At 41.0% G+C, this 21,518-nt stretch overlaps 1 protein-coding gene across 2 annotated transcripts in view; it reads right to left on the bottom strand.

Moving 5' to 3' along the window:
- The window catches only part of ICA1 (islet cell autoantigen 1), an 89,346-nt gene extending 71,154 nt beyond the window's left edge, over positions 1–18,192 (bottom strand). The window contains exons 1-3 of one of the 2 annotated variants that reach the window (XM_084620960.1): positions 17,891–18,192; positions 4,315–4,360; positions 841–1,012 (exon numbers count right to left, since the gene is read on the bottom strand). In XM_084620960.1, the coding sequence (XP_084477086.1) occupies positions 841–1,012; positions 4,315–4,331 (189 nt within the window). In that variant the 5' untranslated portion in view covers positions 4,332–4,360; positions 17,891–18,192. The remainder of the gene's footprint in view (positions 1–840; positions 1,013–4,314; positions 4,361–17,890) is intronic. The other variant, XM_084620961.1, reaches the window with a different exon arrangement.
- Positions 18,193–21,518: the final 3,326 nt, after the last annotated feature.

Here is a 21,518-nt window from a genome sequence, read left to right as displayed (position 1 = left end):
AGTCCAATTTGGAGGGCAATTTGTATCCTGATATGTTACAGTAGAAAGACACATTATCAAGGGTTTCGGGCCTAATATTTGTCCTGTCTTAAAATAAATATAGTTTTAGAGGGGAAAAAATTAATTGTGAAAAGCCAGTAAATATCTTATATTTATATAGTAATTTTCAACCAGCATTCAAAAGACTTGGCAGACTATGATCATTCTACGTACAGGCATTCTGTGGCATAAGCACTACACAACAGCTTGAATAAAGAATTTATCCAAATTAAAATAATTTTCCAAGTTTTAGCAACCTTAGAGTAAAACCTGGCCCCACTAAACCAACAGAAAAACTCCCATTGACTTCAGTGCGGACCAGAATTTCATCCCAATATTTTGAGAGCAGGCAAAAAGTTATTTGTTTAACTTCACCATTCCATTGCTGAGAAGTTTTACCACCACCATAATGATGATATTTTATAGGGCCCTCAAACAGCTTTTCTTTTAATATTCTGCTAATTCAGCAGCAACATTTGAACACTTTTCCAATGCTCTGCTGTTTTGCATCGTGAGAACTATAAAATGTTAATTGGTAAGCAAAATACTGCTGAGGTGAGGTTGGCTGGTTTGTTGAGTTTTTTTTAAAAAAAAACAACCAAACAACACACCACATATTTAACTGTAGTGGATATCCAAGAGTGCAGTACTCCCACCGCCGTCTCCCACACACCCTGCACATGAGATTATACAAAGTATGGTACACATACATATGTACATACAAACACATAGGCTCAATCACATTATCAGATTTTCAAAGAGATTTAAATCATTAATGTCTATTGTAAATTCATTACAAACCTCTAGTTTTGCATCCAGGTCTGCATCTGAAGCCACAACATGTTCATCTTCCTTCTTTCCTGTGACTTTAATAAGGGTTTGTTTTGTTTTCCAGTATTTCTGCTGCATTTTATTGACCACAGATTTTTCCTGGCTTTGAGCATACTGGTCATAAAATTCCCTGGAATAACTGCTGAAACATTTAAGAAACAAAATTACAATGCTTGATTAAATAAAAAGAATGAGGCTTTTAAAAAAAATTTCAAACATTTTATTAGATTTTTAAGGAGTATCAAGAGGAAAAACGATATATATGTTCTTTATCTGTGAAACTATATAAAACTACTAATTATGAACAAATACTTGTGGTTATGAAATAAAGGTGGGTTTGAATAAAAACCCTAGGACTTGAACATTCCTGCACTTTGCAATGTTCAAATCCTACCTGAAGTTACCATTAATGCTCATCACTACCAAATATGCAGCAAATTCTCTAATCCCTTTTAGCTGAAAGAAATATTAGCATGACAATATAATCATGAATATTTCCAGTCTTATTCTGGAAGCATTTAAACCACTTCCAATTTGAATGCGGTAAATTGGTAGTGTTGCCAATCATCAACATTTAGTAGTGAAGAATCTTCCAATATTATAGAGTGATTTATCGCAGATACAGTAACTCCCCAATTAACATTGTAGTTATGTTCCCGAAAAATGCAACTTTAAGTGAAACGATGTTAAGTGAATCCAATTTCCCCATAACAATTAATGTAAATAGCAGGGGTTTAGGTTTCAGGGAAATTTTTTTCACCAGACAAAAGACATATACATATACAATGTAAGTTTTAAATAATTTTAAACAAACAATGTAATACGGTACTCACCAATGATGATTGTGAAGCTTGGTTGAGAGGGGTTTACCGGGGTCAAGGTGTGGGGGCTTGCCCCCTTTCCACCCACCCAGTGCTCCTGCTGGGGAGCGGGATCGGGGGCTTGCCTGCTCCCTGGCAGGAGCACCAGGTGGGCAGAACAGGACAAACCCTGAGCCCCGACCCCACTCCCCGGCAGGAGCACCGGGCAGGCGGAGCAAGCCAAACAACTTTATAAAGGACCTTTGCGCGACTTTAAACAAGTATGTTCTCTAATAGATCAGCAACCTAATAACAAAACAATGTTAACCGGGACAACTTTAAGTGAGGATTTACTGTATGATAATGTCTCAGTTTGTGTTTTTATTTACTTGTTCTGTAATGGTTTTTTGATTCATATATCGGGAGATATTTAAGGTGAAATCCTGGCCCCACTCAAGGGCTGCAGTAGAAAACTGCCATTGTCTTCAATAGGTCCAGGATTTCACCCTGTAGGTCAATCTTGTATCTAAACAGAGTGAGTTGCAGAGAGGGATGGGGCAATCTGTAGAAGAACAAGTAATAGCACCCCATCCTGCTCAATCTGCCAAGCACAAAACAAAGTCTGACACTCCAATTCTATACAGTACAAAGTCTAGAAGCAGGAAAAATGGATGATGCTTGATTGTGTGCAACATGTACACTTTTCCCAGATTATTTTCCTTCGGGGGATGATTCTGCATCTCTTTTGTAAACTTACTGAAGTTGTAGCTGAAAGAGCAATTGCATCCTCCTACAATTCCTTTAACCAATAGGAAGCACAGAAAATTTAGCATCTCAATATAACACTGATATGTCTGATGAACAGTTAATTATTAACTTCTGTGAAAATGGAATCCCTAATCCATAAATAACTGAAAAACTGCATTAATTTTGCAAATGTTTTAAAGCAATGAGTTTGCTAATATTAAAATGATGTCAAATTGTTATTCTAGAAGAATTTAAAGAGATTGAATCCTTGTGAAAAAAAATAAAATATGTAGGCTCAGTTATGCCCCTACACGATTCATAGTTACATAGGGTTTATATTCACTAGGAAATTTAATTGTATGACATCACTATATTATTTGATTTAATCATTTTTTAAAACGTATACAACACAGAGCACTTTTTTTGTCTCTCACAAAAATATTTACAATCGAGAAATTCAAACATCTTATTCAACCTAAACACTGACTTGTACGATTTGATTGCAGATCCCAAAGTAAAAATAAGGTTATCAATTACTTTTTTGCTGCAACACAAATTACCCAATATATGCAAAAACATGCCAAATCCAATTTCATGTGTAACTCTTTGTAAACTAATTGCATACGTATTGACAAGGGATAGCACATTAAGTCAGGCAAAAGGTGTAGTATATTTTATGATGCAGCAAATATCAATTAAAGTATTTTTAAACTGAGGATCCAAAAAATCCCCATCATGCAGATCTACATGAAGATAAGAATTTGCCAAACAGATCTCTTTGGAGAACCAGGGTCTTAATTCTCAAAGTAAGTCAGGTTTTATTTGTAACAAAAATGACAATGTCCCTTAAAATTATTCAAAATAGAAATGATTTCAAAATCACTTCAAGGAAAAATGTAAAATTAAATAAAACACACCCACACATTCATAAAAACAAACATTTTCAAAACATATATTTTATTAAAAGGACTAAATGGGAAATGAAAGTTTATAATTCATGTTTTGCGATACCTCAAGTCTCAGACCAGCACTGTGGTCAGAACAGGCAGACCATTGTGCCTCACTAAAATCAGTGAGGCAGTACCTGAGCAGATCACAACATAGGATCAAGACCCCAGTGTTTCAGCTTACATTCCTACTTCCTTTGAGGTCAAAGGGAATTCAATGGGTGCACAGTTGGGCTACAAATGTCATATAACAAAAAGGAAAATTGATTTAATAAGAGTTATGGTTTTAGAGAATTCTTAGATAATAGCCAAATTTTGAAGAAATCAGGGGAATATAACCCTTTATCAATTTCTTAAATACAATGGAAAAACTACATTTTTAAATTGAACTTTGAGAAAAAAAAATTACTCCCGTTTATACATGAGATTTGAACATAATTTTTAAAGTGTACCTTATGAGGAATTAGGTGTTGCCCGTATATTCTGAAGATAGGATAGCTGAACAGAAAAAGCCTCTGTACTACAAGACACAGTTTTTGCGAACAACTTTATTCAGTACTGTAAATTGTCAACCTGGGTTATTATACAGTGAATAATCATGAACATATGTTTAAATTTTACAATCATTTAACAAAACCTAACAAAAATTATAACTAAAGAAGTATCTACTTTAGTTATAAAGTTAAATGATGTGGATAAATCCAACTCTGTTTATAAAACAGAAGATTAATAACTAACATATTTGTTTTTCATCTAGTCCACTCATTTGTTTTTCCATTCCTTGATCACCTGACAGTCAGTTTTTTTCCCCCAATCTGTCCTTACTGGGGATTTTATGTCAAAGATTGAATGACAACATATAAAAAGCATGGTAATTATTGACAGCAACACTTCAGCATGTGTCTTCTAATTTTATTAGTGAGACAGGTTAAAAATATAAAATTACTTACTATTTATGGCTATCCATGTTTCTTTATTTTCTTCAGACACTTAGAACTAAAAAAAATAAATATGACCACTTAAATTGAATTTAAAATAAAACTGAAATAAGATCTTAAAGTAGATATCCAGCCATATATACATGTTAAGTATTATGTTTAGCACAGCACCCCTCTTTCCATATTATCCCAAAATATTTCACAAGTTACTGACCAAATGCTGCACTCATACACACATGGAACTCTCATTCAAATCAATGGGGATCACATAGAATGATAAAAATGTAAAATGAAAGGAACCTTGAGAAGTCACCAAGTCCAGACTCCTGCACTGGAGGCAGGACCAAGAAAACCTAGACCATCCGTGACAGGTGCTTGTCTAACTTGTTCTTAAAAACCTCCAGTGATGGGGATTCCACAACCTCCCTTGGAAGCCTATTCCAGAGCTTAGCTACCCCTATAGTTAGAAAGTTTTTCCTAATATCTAACCTAAATTTCCATTGATGCAGAGTCAACCCATTACTTCTTGTCCTTCCTTCAATGGCCATGCAGAACAATCGATCATTACCCTCTTTATAATAGCGCTTAACACTAGGGATGTAAATACCGTTTAAAAAGTTATCTATTTAAATGATTAAAAATACAGTATGCTGTTTAAACGGTTAACCGATTAAGTGGCTGGGGCTGAGCCCGCTGGCCAGCACGGCTGGGGTTGGGGCTGCTCTGGCCAGCGCAGGGCCACTCGGGCTGCTCTGACCGGCCGGCGGGCCCGGGGGTGATGGTTAAGGCAGGTTAACTGGTAAGACTAATGCTTACCGGTTAACTTTTTACATCCTACTTAACACATTTCCAGACTTATCAGGTTCTGCCCAGTCTTCTTTTCTCAAGACTAGAGATGCTCAGTTTTTTTAATCCTTTCCTCGTAGTTCAGGGTTATTTTTTTTTTAAAGCTTTTTAGCATTTTTTGTCCCTTTTCTCTTTGGACTCTTTCCAATTTCTCCACATCTTTCCTAAATCATGGTGCCAGAATTGGACACCGTACTCCATCTGAGGCCTCACAGTGCTGAGTAAAGTGGAACAATTAACTCTTGTGCCTTATATACCACGCTCCTGTTAATACACATCAGAATGACATTAGTCTTTTTTGCAACGGCATCACATTGTTGTCAATCCACTGTAATACCCGGATCCTTTTCAGCAGCACTATCACCTAGTCCAGTACGACCACCTAATTTTGTAGTTGTACATTTGATTTTTCCTTCCTATCTGAATTACTTTGCATGAGTCTTTATTGAATTTCATCTTGTTGATTTCAGACCAAATTCTTTAATTTGTCCAGGTCATTTTGGAATTCTAATCTTGTCCTCTAAAATCCTTGTAATCCGTCCTATGTATATGTTATAGACCATGCTAGTAGCACAACCTATTCATCTGAATACCTGACTCTTCCCATTAAAAGACACTGTTTTCAGTGGGCCTGTAATTTGCCAAGCTTTTACCATTCAGGCTGAAGTTTTACGTACCAGGGTCTGCCTCAAGCTGAACATTTCTGAAAAATTTCAGTCAAAACAGTTCAGCTAGTTCAGTTTCCCAGAAAGTGGGTAGTGAAAAACACACTGTTTTACCCACGTTAAAGAATTCTGGTGATCTTTTTTTAAATACTCTAGCACCTCTATATTTTAGAGCAGGGATTTGAAATATTGCAGGAGGTGGCATGTGTGGGTCATGTGCCTTTTGCCATCCCTGTTAAAATCTGCCCAAATTTGGCCAAGTTATGAGCCTTTGAAAAAACAGGCACATGCTGAATAGAGTCTACTTGGATTTAGCAGCTAAAATCTGAGATTCCATCCCCACTGAGCATTGTCAAGCCTCTCATAACTCCTATGTGTAACTAGACTATGCACACACGATCCCCATAGAGTGACTGAGCATGCTCCCTCCAGCTCAGTTATACAAGAGTGAAGCCAGACTTCCTCTGTAATGACTGCTCTGGGTTGGGTTGGGTTGGGATTAGGCACCAGAAGCAAGAGTAGAGAGTCTATCTCCTCTGTGCTCTCAGTGACCCCCTTGCTAGGAACCAGGCAGTGTTGAAGAAAAAGCCATTTGATCCAAATATAGAGGGGACAAAAACTGGTTCTGAGGTCAAGGAGTAGGCTGACAACAGGAGTTTTGCGAAACTGGGAACCGAAGGGGAAGGGAAGAGAGAGAAACTGCCTGGGAAGGGCTGAAAGCCTGGGAATGGGAACCAGTTGACTAGCGGGGCAGTGGGGGAGGGAGACACAGATTGGACAAGGAGCTGGAGGAAAGGGGGAGACTGGGACTGGCTGGGTGAAGAGACTGAGACAAGGAGTCGGTGAGGGCAGACAGATTGGATGAGGAGCCCAGGAAAGGAGACTAAGACTTGGAGCTAGTGGGGAGGGAGAGAGAGAGAGATTAGACAAGGAGCTGGGAGGAGGAAAACAGAACTGGCTGGTCAAAGAGACTGGGCCTGGTTGCGGGGAGATTGAGGCTCTGACAGCAAGCCCGGTGGGGAAGACTAGGACTTGCTGGTCAAGGAGACTGGAATCAGTAGCTTGAGGAGTGGCTATTGGGACGGGGACAAAGAGCCAAGGGTGAGAAAGAGACAGGACTGGGACAAGGACAGGTTGGTGGGGACTGGGCAAAAAGAGTTGGTGCCCACTAGAACACAAACTCCTCCAAAGGTTGAAATGGAGCCCAAGTTTCTGGAGTCGCACCATACTTCTGCTATCAGCAAATATCTGTGAAACCCACTTGCAAAGTGTCTCTCATCCCCCTTGAATGCTCATCCAAATAAAGGATGGCAACCTACTACTGCTATCAGTTATTGTGTTAGCTCAAGTGGCAGAGGTCTGTGTGGTGGATCAAAAGGTTCCAACCCTGTTGTTGAAACCCCACGAGTATCAATTTGAGTGTCCAAGAGGGCGCATTAGCCCTTTTAGCCACACCACCGTGCTGGGAGCTCAGACTTGGGGGTTATGGTGGATAATCAGCGAAGTCTTTTTCCAAGTCACTGCTTCCCTGGAGAGAGTTCCCCATCCTGTAAGGATGGTCTGGATTGTTTGTTCTAGATCTCTGACTTTTCATTTGGCCATACTGAAACACATTGTTTGATTCCATCCAGTTTACCAACCAACTCAGATTGCTTTGCATCAGGGACCTGTCCTCTTCATTATTTACCACTTACCCAATTTTGAGTCATCTGCAAACTTTGCAGGGGTGGCTTTGTTTTCTTCCAGGTCATTGATAAAAATGTTAGATAGCATAGATAGGACCAGAACAGATTCCTGCAGGACGCACAAGAAGCGAACCCATTCAATGATGATTCCCCATTTACAATTATATTGAGACATAACATAAGAACATAGAAATGGCCATACTGAGTCAGAACAATGTTCCATCTAGCCCAGTACCCTGTCTTCCAACAGTGGCCAATACCAGGTGCTTCAGAGGGAATTAATAGAACAGGTAATCATCGAGTGATCCATCCCCTGTCACTCATTCTCAGCTTCTGGCAAACAGAGGCTAGGGACGCCATTCCTGCCCATCCTGGCTAACAGCCACTGATGGACCTATCCTCCATGAATTTATCTAGTTCTTTTTTGAACCCTGTTATAGTCTTGGCCTTCACAACATCCTCAGGCAAAGAGTTCCACAGGTTGACTGTGCGTTGTGTGAAGAAATACTTCCTTTTGTTTGTTTTAAACCTGCTGCCTATTAATTTCATTTGGTACCCCCTAGATCTTGTATTATGAGGAGTAAATAACACTTTCTTTCTTACTTTCTTCACACCAGTCATGATTTTATAGACCTCTATCATATCCCCCCTTAATCATCTCTTTTCCAAACTGAAAAGTCCCAATTTTATTAATCTCACCTCATAAAGAAGCTGTCCATACCCCTAATAATTTTGTTGCCCTGTTCTGAAACTTTTCCAATATATCTTTTATGAGATGGGGAGTCCACATCTGCACACAGTGTTCAATATGTGAGTATACCACGGATTTATATAGAGCCAATATGATATTTTTCTGTCTTATTATCTATCCCTTTCTTAATGATTCCCAACATTCTGTTCGCTTTTTTGACTTCTGCTGCACATTGAGTGGATGTTTTCAGAGAACTATTTACACTACAATCCCTAGACACACTTCTTTTCTAGCCTCATTAATTATATTATGCTACACCAAATAAATCAAGTTAATCTCAACTTTCAGAAAAGTATGTTAATATCTGAACATCATTAATAAGAAAAAAAATATTGCTGGCTTCTCTGCATCATCCAACTATCCTGCATTGTTGACATCAACTGATGTCAACTGATTGTTGACATCCAACAATCCTGCATTGTGACATCAAGCAGGACATAATTCTGCTTTACAAATTAAGCAAAGTGCATATTTAAGAAGTTATTTGTGTGCAGTAAGGGGAAAATCCAGACCCCAGCATCTGGCTAAGTAAAGTGGATATGTACCTAGGAAAAAATGAAACGTCCACCCCCCATTCTAATTCCTATCCCCATTTGTGTTGTAGGTATGGAGCTATTCTGCAGAAATTATTCCAGTCAATGGCTGCAAGTAACCTACAGGGGGGCCTTTACACAGCCCGGTTCTGCAGGGGTTGTACAGGAGGATCCAAGCAAAGGTGTACCTCACCAGCCCACCTATCCCGCACAAGTAGATCTTCTGCTTCCAGCATTCACCAGCACCCGCAGTGCTGCAACACAGGAGGCCTCCACAACTGAGGAGGGTGGGGCTGTGTTTGGCCCTTAGGGCAGTGGGTCCCCAGGAAGGAGTTCAGAATAAAACTGATCGGAAACACGTGCTGCAGGGTTTAAAAACAAATAAATAAAGTTTCGGAGTGAAAGATGGATCCTTGTGAATGGAGTTATTTTGTTCCTTTCAGATCATCAGAATTCCCTCCTCCTTTTCAGGTCAGGCTTAACAAAGCCCTGGCTGGGATGATTTAATTGGGGATCGGTCCTGCTTTGAGCAGGGGGCTGGACTAGATGACCTCTTGAGGTCCCTTCCAACCCTGATATTCTATGATTCTAAGGAACTGGGAAAAATGATCCATGAATTAATCATCTCCTGGAGAGGTCACAATTCACTGCATTTGTACTACCCAGTGGAAGTAGCAAAGAGGCTCCAGCTTCTGCAGAACAGGGCAGCCCAACTTCATGGAGGAATGAACCACCACGAACCCATCACTCCTGCATTATACACCCTTCACTTGGTCCCATTTCACTTCTAATGCCAATTAAAGACCTTGGTCATGGTCTTCAAAGCGAGCAAGAGTTCAGGACCCAGCTACAGCAGAGGCTACGTCTTCATCCACGACCCACCAAGTCAGTTATCCTCCTTTGGTACAATGCAGCTAACAAAACCAAGAGTGCATGGGAGCTGGAGATAAAGAGTTCTTGGTTGAAGGGCTCATCTGCATAATGAATCTAGAGGGAATCTGATTAAGAAAGTCTCACTATACTTTTACAATTCACTGCAAGGCCCATCTGCAATCGAAGTGTTTTAAAATACACAATCCACACAGACAGACATTCCTAGAATCAGGAAATGGTAATGGGAAGAAAATCCTATGAAGCCACTATGGATGTCAACTTGCACATACATTTAGTTATTCAAAGGGGACACATTACAGTGATATAAAAAGAACTAAGATTAATAGATCAAATGACATATTCTCTTGGGAAGTCTCTAGAAACAACATATGTGGACAGCATGAAACGTGGAGAACAATCCAGCAAACCCTACCTTTATCTTAAGGTATTGTGTGAAAACAGAAGATGAATTCACACGCCTGGTAATACCTGACTTCTGGCACCAGCCTCTTGGTTTATCATACACTCATGGTTCCTGATCTGATACGACCCTGCAAGCACTAAGGATCTTCCACTCCCACTAAACTCCTTCCTCATTAGCACTTTAAACCAATTATCATATCACTTTAGTCCTTCCTTATCTGCATTTTAAATAAACAATTATCTAGTCAAATTTTTAGCCAGCTGCACAGCAAAGGGAAATTAATTGTACCTGTTCTAAGTAGAAACAGTGAGAATCTTGCAAGTACAGTATTTTGTAACAAAACAAGAAGCACTGTAGTACGAGTAATAAAATGCTAGCTTTAAGCAAGTTCTATTTTTAAGAAACATAAGAATTATGGACTCCTCTCCTGCAGGAAGAGCTAAAGGGGAGGAAATCTCTGAAGGTTCCTCTCATGGAGATTTGTCCCTGATTGTTCCATTGGGAAACCAGGGCTGTCTACGTGGAGGTCCTGTGCCTCTGCACCAGCTCTGTGCCCCTGGCATTCCCCTCCACAATTCCCTGAAAGCATGTTTCCATAAAAATCAAGTAACCATGGCTTCTGCAGTCAAGAGGATCCTCACTGCAAGTGGGGGTGGTGGGGATGTAGAAAGGACAGAGTGCATTCCCGTCAAGTCTGCCCATGAACTTGCATGGTCAGGGGATAACTGACATGTCTTGTTGGTTATATTTTGTTATTTTCCCCAAGCAGTGTAAGGAACACAGAGCTGCCTGTTTGGCTTGTATTAGTGATGTAAATCCACCACTGTAAGAGGAAAAACAGAACCATGAGCTCAACTTGCACTGTACGTACAGAATGAATGACTGTTTCAAAATACAACGTCCCAATCCTGCAATCTGATCCCTGTGGGAAGAACCATAAGCCCATGCAGAGCCCACTGAAGCCAGTGTGGATCATCTTGGAGGACTGAAAACTAAATTTTTAAATCTCCACACCTCCTAATGATTTGGGATCTTAAACAATACTTTTACACCCTATATAAAAACATTGCTGTAAGACTTCTATTGTCATGCAAAGTATTTTTCCCTTTAGCATTACACATTTTGTTCATTATTGGGAAAGGAAAACAATAAATAAATAACCCATTCAATTTACTTTGGATATCCGACATGTCAGGATAGTCTTGAATTGTTTAGCCTGCCAACTTTAACTTTCATGAGGGATACTGTATTATATCATCTCTCAGAGGGAGACTACTAAGGGAGAGACTATATTTTGCAGGCAATAACATCTAAAGAATAGCCACAACAGCAGATAGCGTTGTTACTGCTATAAAAAAAAAATGGAATAATGTCGTCTTAAAAGGTTTACCAAATGTTCAAGGCAGCACAACATTTTCCATATATACTTCATACAGAATTTAATTTAAGGAAAGATTCTATACAAGAGAAATTATTCCTCATAAACAATATACGAACAACACCATTATAAAAAAAATCAGCTAGGACTGATCTAGAATGCTTAGCTGTTATATGTATATGCAAACGAGCATTTCAGTGTTCTCTCTTGGGCTTTCCTACAGTACCTATCATAGTAGTACCTAAGGCCCTGACCTTGCATACACACCCATGCTCAGCTTTAAGCAAGCAAAAAGTTCAAGTTAATGAGACAACTCATCCATGTGCTTATCTTTAAGCGTGCAAGCGTATAAAGGATTAGTGCCTAACTGCTGAAATTGGCTCCTTTTCTTTCTCTTATGACCACCTTCGGTCTATGCTTAATCATAAAACAGAGACGCGTAACTAAACTCCATATTCTTACAGTTTACCCTCAGCTTTGCAGGAAACGAGAGTACAACTGCTTCCTTAAAAAAAAAAAAAAATGTTGCTTCATTACAAGAAAAGCTACAGGAGGGAAATGAGCTCAGGAGCTAGGATCTGGAAAGAACAGTCTCTCCTCTCCAAAACAGAACCCCTTTTTCTCCCCTGGCTGTTTTTACAAATACATCTTATTCTGTTATGTCTTAGAAATACCACAATCTCCGAATAGAGGGGTCTCATGGAGATTCTGTAGAACTGCTCTATACATTATGGAAATTTTCTCCCCATCCATACCCAGTACTGGGGACAAGAACCTCCCCAGGAAGCCCACTGGGACCACTTCCCTCTTCCACGCTAGGTATTATTGGGATATATATTTATTATTTTGCATATAAATTTCCCACCATTTCTAGTTCCCCCCCACCTCAGGCTTTTGATGCACAAGTGGCAAAATTTCATATATCTCAAATTCCCCTCCACCCCACCCTCCCAAATTTTTCTGGTTGATTTTCTACAACTTTGAATTGATTATCTGTCACATCTAGTTTTGTTATTAAAGTTTTCCCCTTTTGTCTCTGAAGTAGTAAAAGGCTGATCTCATCCATTTTGTGACTAAGCAATTTTAGAGAAGCTCTAATACTGTGCTCCTGTCTTCTTTTCCTGGGATACTTGAGTTGTGGGAAGGACAAATATCACAGTGATAAGTGCAAATGACCAAACATACATTAGATTGGTGAGAACATGTAATTCAAAACTTGGACTCTAGGGAATTTGAAGAAATAAGGATCATTTTAGTTTACTCACTGGCATTTTATGGCACTGTCTACAAGCCTGATCTGCATATTCTTACTATTGGGTTTAGTATTCACTAACATGACTTACAACATTAACAATGTAAGTGCTTGAGGACTATCTTTTGTTTTACTAAAAGCATCAGTCCCTCTTTCATTAAGTTTTAAATCCTCAGTAAAGGCTTGTATACACAGGGAAATTGATTGTAATTGCTATTGTCGAATAAGCTATAAAAGTCACCTCATTCCAGAATTCATAGATGTATAGCTCATAAAGCTAGAAGGAATCCCTGTGATTCCTAATCTGACTTCCTGCATTACACAGGCCATAGAACTTCTTTGAATTAATTCCTGTTTGAATAATTGAAAGTGCACTATTTACTGAGGAATGATGTGCCTTTTAATCCAGGATAGTGCGCGCACACAGGGAACTAGTCCAGAATACTTACTGAAGAACAGCTTATTCTAATCAATTTCCTTGTGTAAACAAGCACTTATGAATGTAGTAACCAGGAGCCTATTTCCTCTGTGGACCCTCTATCCTTTAGGATATACCATCTACCATTGCTACTGCTTGGTGCCACCCTCCCCCTTCCTATCCCAATAAATTTTAATTCACACTTAACGCTATGTGTTTCTCTGTGGTAAATGTCAGCCCAACTGCATATTACTACTACATTACGTCTGGAAGAAGAAGTCAAAGTGATCTCTATTTTTCAGTTTTCATACAGACATTTTTGGTCCCTGCACAACTGCAAGGTCCACTTCAAGTGTCAGAATTCTTCTTTAAATACAAATGATTGTAACCAAGGTTGTACTGATGCAATCTCTCGGGTACTCCAGTGTTCTCCTCACAAATGCCAAATCTGATTATGCTTTACCATGTGCTGCATGCCTGATAAATTGTGTTACAACAACAATTATAAGATTGAAAAAGAGTGCTTCAGAATTCTTAAGTCTTTTTTTTACTCACAAGTTTCAATTTAAACATTTTAAAGTATTGTCTTTTTTTCCCCCCAAACCTAAAATTCCATGTTCCAAGGCATGGAACATTTTTACAGCAGAATTACACACCCCTGAAAACAGTGGTTTATCTCAGTAACGCTGATAAGGGTGTTAATGTAGGCACCACACTCTCTAGTGTAACAAAGTATTTCAAACGTAAGTGCAGGCATATTCCATTGGCAACAGAATCATGTTTAATCAATTGTCCTTTCTAGGTAATAATTAACTTTCACAGAACATAATGTACACCATACAAATAGGTTAATACAACACATTAAATTGATATTTCTGTCTAAAATGATATTAACATTGCCATCACTGCAAGTGAAATAGTCCCTGCACAAAAACCCAGTTCATAATATCCCTTTGCCCTTTTACAGCACCTTTCATCTGAAGAGCTCAAAACACTTCTAAAATATACATGAAAGCCTAACATGACCCTGGGATGGAGGTAGGTAAGTAGCCATTTTAGAGATGGGTAGGTATACTGAGAACAAAAAATTCTGTGGCTTGTCCAACTTCATTCTGCACGTCTATGGCAGAACTGGGAACAAAGCTCAGTCCTTCAAGTAAGTATATTTAAGAACCTCTTTAATTTCTCTGAAATGGCTATGTAACATTCTTTAGTAATACATTTTAGCACTCTAAAATTAAACAACACAAAATCTATGCCAACTAGAATAAATTAGAAATTAATCAAATATTATTGTGGGATTTTCTTTGTGCAGAGCACCTGCCTTTGTTTAGACCATCAAAATAGTTTTGGCAAACATATCTCAGCTTTAACCATACTAGAATAATATTTTATATAATGAAGTTTTTACTTTTCTAGAACATCGTCTATTAGAAAGTGAGCTGATACACAAACTGAATTGGCAAGTCTCTTCCATTATCTGGTATGTCAAAAAAAAAAAAAAAAAAAAAAGATAGATGTTGCTAGAATAGATCAGATCAAGGCTCAACTGATCAGATATCCTATTTCCAGCAGTGCTTACTACTCAACATATCGAAATTAAATCCCTACCCCCACTCGTCCATGAAGAAAGATGCATAATGCTATTGCTGTAAATGGGGCGGCGGGGGGGGGGGAATACTCCTCTCAGAACCCCTTCAGCTGGTCAGCTTGCACTCTGATCCATGAGATTTGATTAACCATATGATTTTACCTTGCACAGCAATAGCAATATACAGTTATCCTGTTACACCTTGGAGTCAACACCCCTGACCAACACAGACTGGTTGTGCTTGAGAGTCAACCTTTGTACTATAGTTTTCAATTAAACACCACTGTAATTAACTCCACTGCAGGAGTCATCTCTACTGAAGGTATGGGCAAGAGTGACTTGAATGTTCTTATAATGACCTGTAACGGATAATTCCCAAGATCTACAGTAACTAATTGCATAAAAGACTCACTTTACCACAGCTAGTAACAGCCACAAAACAATTGTGAAATCACAATTACTCGACAGTGTACAAAAAGTAAGAAGGTTTCCAATGTTCTTGGCTTCCAGTTTTTCCTTATTTATAATACTTTTGCATAATTCTGCACAGTGTAACCTTGAAAATACTACACAGATTAAACAGTGGCAAAACATTTTGAATAACCAGCTGCTTTACTGCTATGTTGTTGGAGGACGAGGCATTTAAGAAAATATAAATGACACTTTGATGCCATTTCCTGACTTTTTGTTTTGAAGACTGACTGACAGATTAATAAGTTTTTCTGCCAACTTAAACAACAGCTTTCAACACTAGGTTAGAGGGTAAAAAGTATGTGCTATTATTCAAACTTTTTTGGAAGTTTACTTGGGAATTCAACAGAACAGTTCAGGGTGGGGACTGTGAAGCACATGTAATGTATAGATAGATGGCAGTGCAATATAGTTAGCTTTAAAATATCGATCCTCACCCCACAGTCTTTACTCAAGCAAAACTCCCATTGACTTCAGCAGACTGGAGTCTACATTGGGTTCAGAGTCTACACGAGACCAATAGTTTGTACTCTTTTCCATAACATGACCCTATTTCAAAATAGTTTCTGGACCCAGTCTTCCTCCCATCTAGCCATAAATGACCTCCCTAGACCATCCCCAGTGGAGGGTGCAGTCCCCATGTTGAGCACCAGTGCAGTATATAAGTTTCATGAAAAGCCATCACCCAATAGTGCAGTAATAGAAAACTTGTGCAGCTCTAACGTAGACACGGCATTGGCAGCATTTTAACCATCATATTGCTTTCACGTATGGCTTCTCTACCTGGAAAATTTGTACTTGCTATGCCAATACAGTTAACAGTGGCTTTCTTTGGTTTAGTTTAAACCTTTTCCTCAATGCCATTAGTTAAAATTGAAAAAAGGCAATCATACTAGGATACAAGTGTCCACACGATGGGTTATGATGGTGTAACTATATCTGTTAAAATTCACATATTAATGCCTACACAGGGAAATTCAGTATACAAGGCCATAGTCTAGACAACAAAGTGGTAAAAAACAGTGGAGTTGCCAGTGCCTTGCCTATACAAGAGCCCTCACCATGCTACCAATAGGAAACACTGGGGGAAAGACTGGCATTACACAAGTTCTGAGTTAAGGATACAAGAATCCAACAAACAGTTTGCTTGGCCTGATGTTGTGAGAAAGTGACCAAACAGCTGTGGGAGACGTAGCTTTCACCTGATACCAACAGCTGACTGCCCCTGAAGGCAGAACAGGGGAACTAAGCTCATTTCAGAGAAGCCTGCCCTGGAGGAAAAAAAACTTGGTACCTGGGCCTTTTCAGCCCATAATATATGTACATACAGCTTCACACTTTTAACACACCCACCAAGAAACCAAGACATGGGAGAAGACAACAGAGGAAAACAAGGGGAAACAGAACAACAGGGGCTGCACATGACTACCAAAGATGACATATCAACAAGGCATTTCAGCTACTAAAGTTTCAGCCTTCCCCTTTCCAATATATCCAGAGAACCGTAGGAGATAAAAATATTATGGAAACTAAAGGCCAGATCCTGATTTCAGTTTCACAGACATAAATCAGGTCATAATCCATTGAAGCCAAACAGAACCATAATCTCTGCTGAATCAGAATGAGAGACTGAGACTTTTAGCACTAAATGAGATAGTTCAGAACAGAAAACATTTCATTTACATATATAAATACACTTACAGGTATTTATTTATGTAAATGTATATTGTGTCAGTATATCAATGAGTTCAATAGCATGCAGCCCACATGCTCATTGAAGGGACCCTATCAATTTACAATAAACCTAAATCTTGGGCTTTAAAAAAACCACACCAACGTACTATATGCATGCTGTTCACATGCTAATTTAAAGGACACAGCAGACAAATCTATGATTTGTAAAACTAAGCTTTTTACAATACTAACGGTTCATTAGAAATATTTTCATGCTTTTTAAAATCCCAGTGGAACCAGTTTTGTTGGGCTGTAGCTATTTCACTACCTGGTCTGCACCCCAAACAGAGTAATATGCACAATAGAAAAAAAAAGAGAAACCCACTAACAACCCAGGGAAAAACAGCCACTGCATTTTCATTTTTTTCATCCAAGCTCAGAAAAATGCAAACAGTGAACAAACGGAAAAAAACAGTAAAAAGTTCGTTTGATCTTTAAATGTCTTTCCATTTTAATCTGTGGGGTCAGTGGCAACGCAGAGAAGGATTTTTAATAGTTTTACCTGGACATTTCCCCCTGTTGCCATGTCTGCCCATTTTCCACCAGGCCAGTGGCTGGAGGGCATGGAGCCAGCTAGACATGGATAAACTGTATATGAACCCAGTGATGTACCCGAATGGCATGAGGCGGGGGGAATGGAGGGGGCAGGTGCCATTTTGTAACCTGGAAATTTTGCACAGGCAAAGCCCATTAGGAGTCACAATCCAGCCTCAGCCACATCTGGCTCTACAACCCCCGCACCTGCGGAGCATCAGCGCCCCACGTCCCCCAGCAAGCGAGGGCTCCCACCCGAGGGAGACGTGGCACCTGCCCGGCATGCCCACCCCGCAGCGCAGCCCTGCCCTGCCCTGCCCTTAGGTGCCTCGGCCCCGGCCCCAGCTGCCAGAGGAGAAACCTGCTCTTCCAGCCAGGCCCAGCACCGGCAAGCCGCTGTTCCCCCGTGCCGGGCCTCCCCGGAGGCGCTCACCTTGCCCGGGGATGCAGAGGGCTCTGCGCGCCCCGCTCCCCGCGCGGCCCCTCCTCGCCGGGGCGCCCCCCACAGCCCGCGCGGGGCCTGCTGAGCTGCCGCCGCCCCAGGTGTTCCAGCCCCGCCAGCGTCACAATGCCGAACGCAGGCTCCTCCGCCGGGGAGCCCGGCCCCGAGCGGGGCGGAGCCTCCGTCACCTACATCCTGCTCCCCGCCCCCCGGCTCCGGCACCCGGGCGCGAACCCGGGGCGCGCGGGCCCGATTGTCCCCAGTCCCGTGCCTGGCAGCTTCCTTGGATTGTCCGCGCCAGGCTGAGACTCGCCCCTCACCCCCGCCCCTTTGTCTGCCCCGTGCTGGAGGCAACCCGTGAAATTCTCTCCTCCCTCCAGTCGTCCCCCCCCCCTCCCCGGCGCCTCCTCCCGCAAGCCACAGAAACGGAATCAGGAAGCCTCTGGGTGCTGGGGGGGCAGGGTGACCTTTAGTGGGTACAGGGCGGGGAGGCAGGAATGGGCAGCAGGGGCTGGATCCAGCTCCCATGAAAGCCAAGTGAGAGCCCGGCCATTGACTTCCAGCCGGAGCGTTGGAGCAGCCCCCAGGAGTCTTCATGCCTCTGGCAATATTGCCAGTGTCAGATCAAATATCATGAGTCGGACGCCCCAAAATCATAAAACTAGCCTAAAAAATCATGAGATTTTTTACAAAGATTATATTGTGTTTTTTAGGTCAGTCTCTGGGGTTTTGAACTCCCTCTGCCCATCCTCAGGGTGTGTACATGTGACAATTAGTGTTTCCCGTTCTCCCACAGGTACTGGATAAGGTCATTTTGGCCCCTGCTCCAGGAGCTCTCACCTCCACATCTGCTCCACTTAGTAATTAATCCTGTCCTCCAGTCCCTCATCAGTTGTGTCCCCACTCAATCACCCTCAATTCAGCCCCCCTCAGTTCAGCCTCCCTACCCCACTGACCCCCCACCATCCTCAGTTCATCCTCTCAGCACTCACCCCATCTGCTCAGAACTCACCATCAATACAGCCCCTGCATCCCACCAGCCCCCCCTCCTCACTTCAGCCCCCACCCTCCTCACTTCAGCTCCCCTGCCGCCCCAGGCCATAGTCCAGGCCTCCTAGCCTCATCTCTGTTCCTCTTAGGGTTCTTCACCCTCCTTGGGCTTGGGGGGGGGGTTGCTGTGGGGTCCCCTCTCCTGTTACCCAGGGTTTTCAGAACCCAAAACAGTGGTAACTTAACTGTTTCTCTCCAGGCAGTGCCAGGAATAAATTAATGGGGGCACAGCTTATCCATCTGACATATCATTGGCACAAGCTAGAGTCTTTTGTAGGTTTAGAGCATTTCAAAACATTTATATTTATATAGAGTTAAGAAATGATTTAAAGGGATCAGTGGCCAGATTTTTTTGTGGGGGGGGGGGGAGACTCCCCTCCCCTCTGACTGCTGGAGACCTTAGATGCCAGATCCATGCCCAAAGAAAACTTCCTCAGACTGCTCCAAAGCAAATTATTTCACCTACTCTTTTATAGCTAACTTCAAAGCACATAACCTATAGTGACTCCTAGAGGGTCACCATAGTAATCCCTGATGGGTCAGTAATTCTCCTACTTCCAGCAAAACTACTCATTATCTCTTATCATCAAAACATTTCTAGTCATAACAATAATAAAACTTACAGATCAAATGTTTCGGAGGCGCTCAAGACCAAGGTCGGCCATCCAAACACTCCTTCTATTCTCACAATACAAAAAGAAAAGGAGTACTTGTGGCACCTTAGAGACTAACAAATTTATTTGAGCACAAGCTTTCGTGAGCTACAGCTTCGATGAAGTGAGCTGTAGCTCACAAAAGCTTGTGCTCAAATAAATTTGTTAGTCTCTAAGGTGCCACAAGTACTCCTTTTTTGCGGATACAGACGAACACGGCTGCTACTCTGAAACCTCTCACAATACAGTCACTTCTTATTCCATCCTCCCATTCTGATAGCAAAACTGGAAATATGCCATTATTTGGCCTTGCCTCTCAGGGCCTAAAGATTTTCCTAGCTATGTGATTTTGGTTTTCAGCTGGCAGTGGCTCAACACACAAAATTGCTGACTGCAGTACTGTCACATTCTGGGGTACACGCAGGACTGTCAAATTCTGGGGTAACACTCCAGTTCCCAGGCTGGCAGGGAAGCAGCTGCCTGTGGCTGACAGCCGGAGCTGATAAAAATAATCCTGAGCTTTGAGAGGTCTATCACGAGATCATGAGTGAGGCTTAATTTTACTTGGAAATCACATCTCTCGCAATAAATTTGTGAGAGCTGGCTTGTCTGCTCTGATCCTGCCAAGGCCTGGGTGTGGGAGGCATTGTGGGATAAAGCCCACAAACAAACAAACAGCAGCAACAACAAAACCCCAACCTATCAGTTTTAGTTAGGAGTGCCATGGGGTGATAACAGGTAGTTGGTCCCACAACCATTTCCAAGATGCTAAAGCCCAAATCCTGCAATATGAGTCAAGCAGGTTCAGGGCCTAAAATGGTCCGACAAATAATGGAGGTGTTACTGTAAAAATTAAGGTTGAGTCTCCTAGATTCATGCCAAGTGACCACACTTGTGCAGAGACACAAATACATGTTTCTTCTTCACCTGCTTCTCTACTTATTTTTGGACTTAAAAATCAAATGCTACAGCATAAAGTATGTGGGTTACAGCATCTTCTTTGGTAGCTTTAACATAATGTCTTTCTCAGTTATTTTCCCTTTAATATTGTTATATGACACTTTTAAAATTAAATTTTAACCCCTTTTTTCTTACTGTTTCTTAGTCTAAAATCATGTTTCATGTATAGTATCTCCAGATGAGGATATTATTAATAAAGTACTATTGGTCCATTATAGCATCTCTCCGACCTCCTCTGGAATATTTTTAGTGTAGCAGAGATAAAAAATGTAGCCACAGGAAACAGTATCTGCCAAATGGTGTGTCATATATAATGTACCTAGTACTGTGCTCACCCAAGACTGTCTACCAAAGTCTGCCAGATGTATGGAAAACACTGAAGTATTTAGTTCCAGCAGCTCAGTTCCTAATTTCCTTCACAATTGGGCACTGAAAGTACTGTTCCTTTATAGTTTTACAAAGATCTGTTTGTTCTAGGCATATTCTCATGGACTTGGGGTTTTTACTACCAAGTTTGGATGTTTCCAATCAATTGGTTTACGGATTTTCTTTAAAACATCTAAATTCACCACATTTACTTTCTTCCGGAACTCAATACCTCAATGCAAACTGAAATGTCCTAGGTGGTATAACAACTGCGGTACCTCAAAGTTTCAATAAATATGAAGTGTGGTTGTAGTGTAACTGATTTCTTAATCAACGACATCAGAACCAGTGGCCTCCCTCCTCATCGCACTTCTGTCTTTGAGGTACGGGTGGGGAGCAACAGGGCTTTCAAAGCCCTCCTTTCTACAAACCTGAAGTTTTCAGAAGGGGTGGACTCGTAACATTCTCTTCCCTCCCTCAAGATCTGTCCTGCAAGTGAGCTTGGTGCCATACCCTACCTTAGCTCACTGTCTGTTAAAGGATGGAGAGAACACAGATCGCATATTGACACAATTAGGTCACATTCAAGT

Source organism: Lepidochelys olivacea, assembly GCF_965140295.1.
Source record: "Lepidochelys olivacea isolate rLepOli2 genome assembly, chromosome: 2".
Classification (NCBI taxonomy): domain Eukaryota; kingdom Metazoa; phylum Chordata; order Testudines; family Cheloniidae; genus Lepidochelys; species Lepidochelys olivacea.
This window is presented reverse-complemented; position numbering and strand designations above follow the sequence as displayed.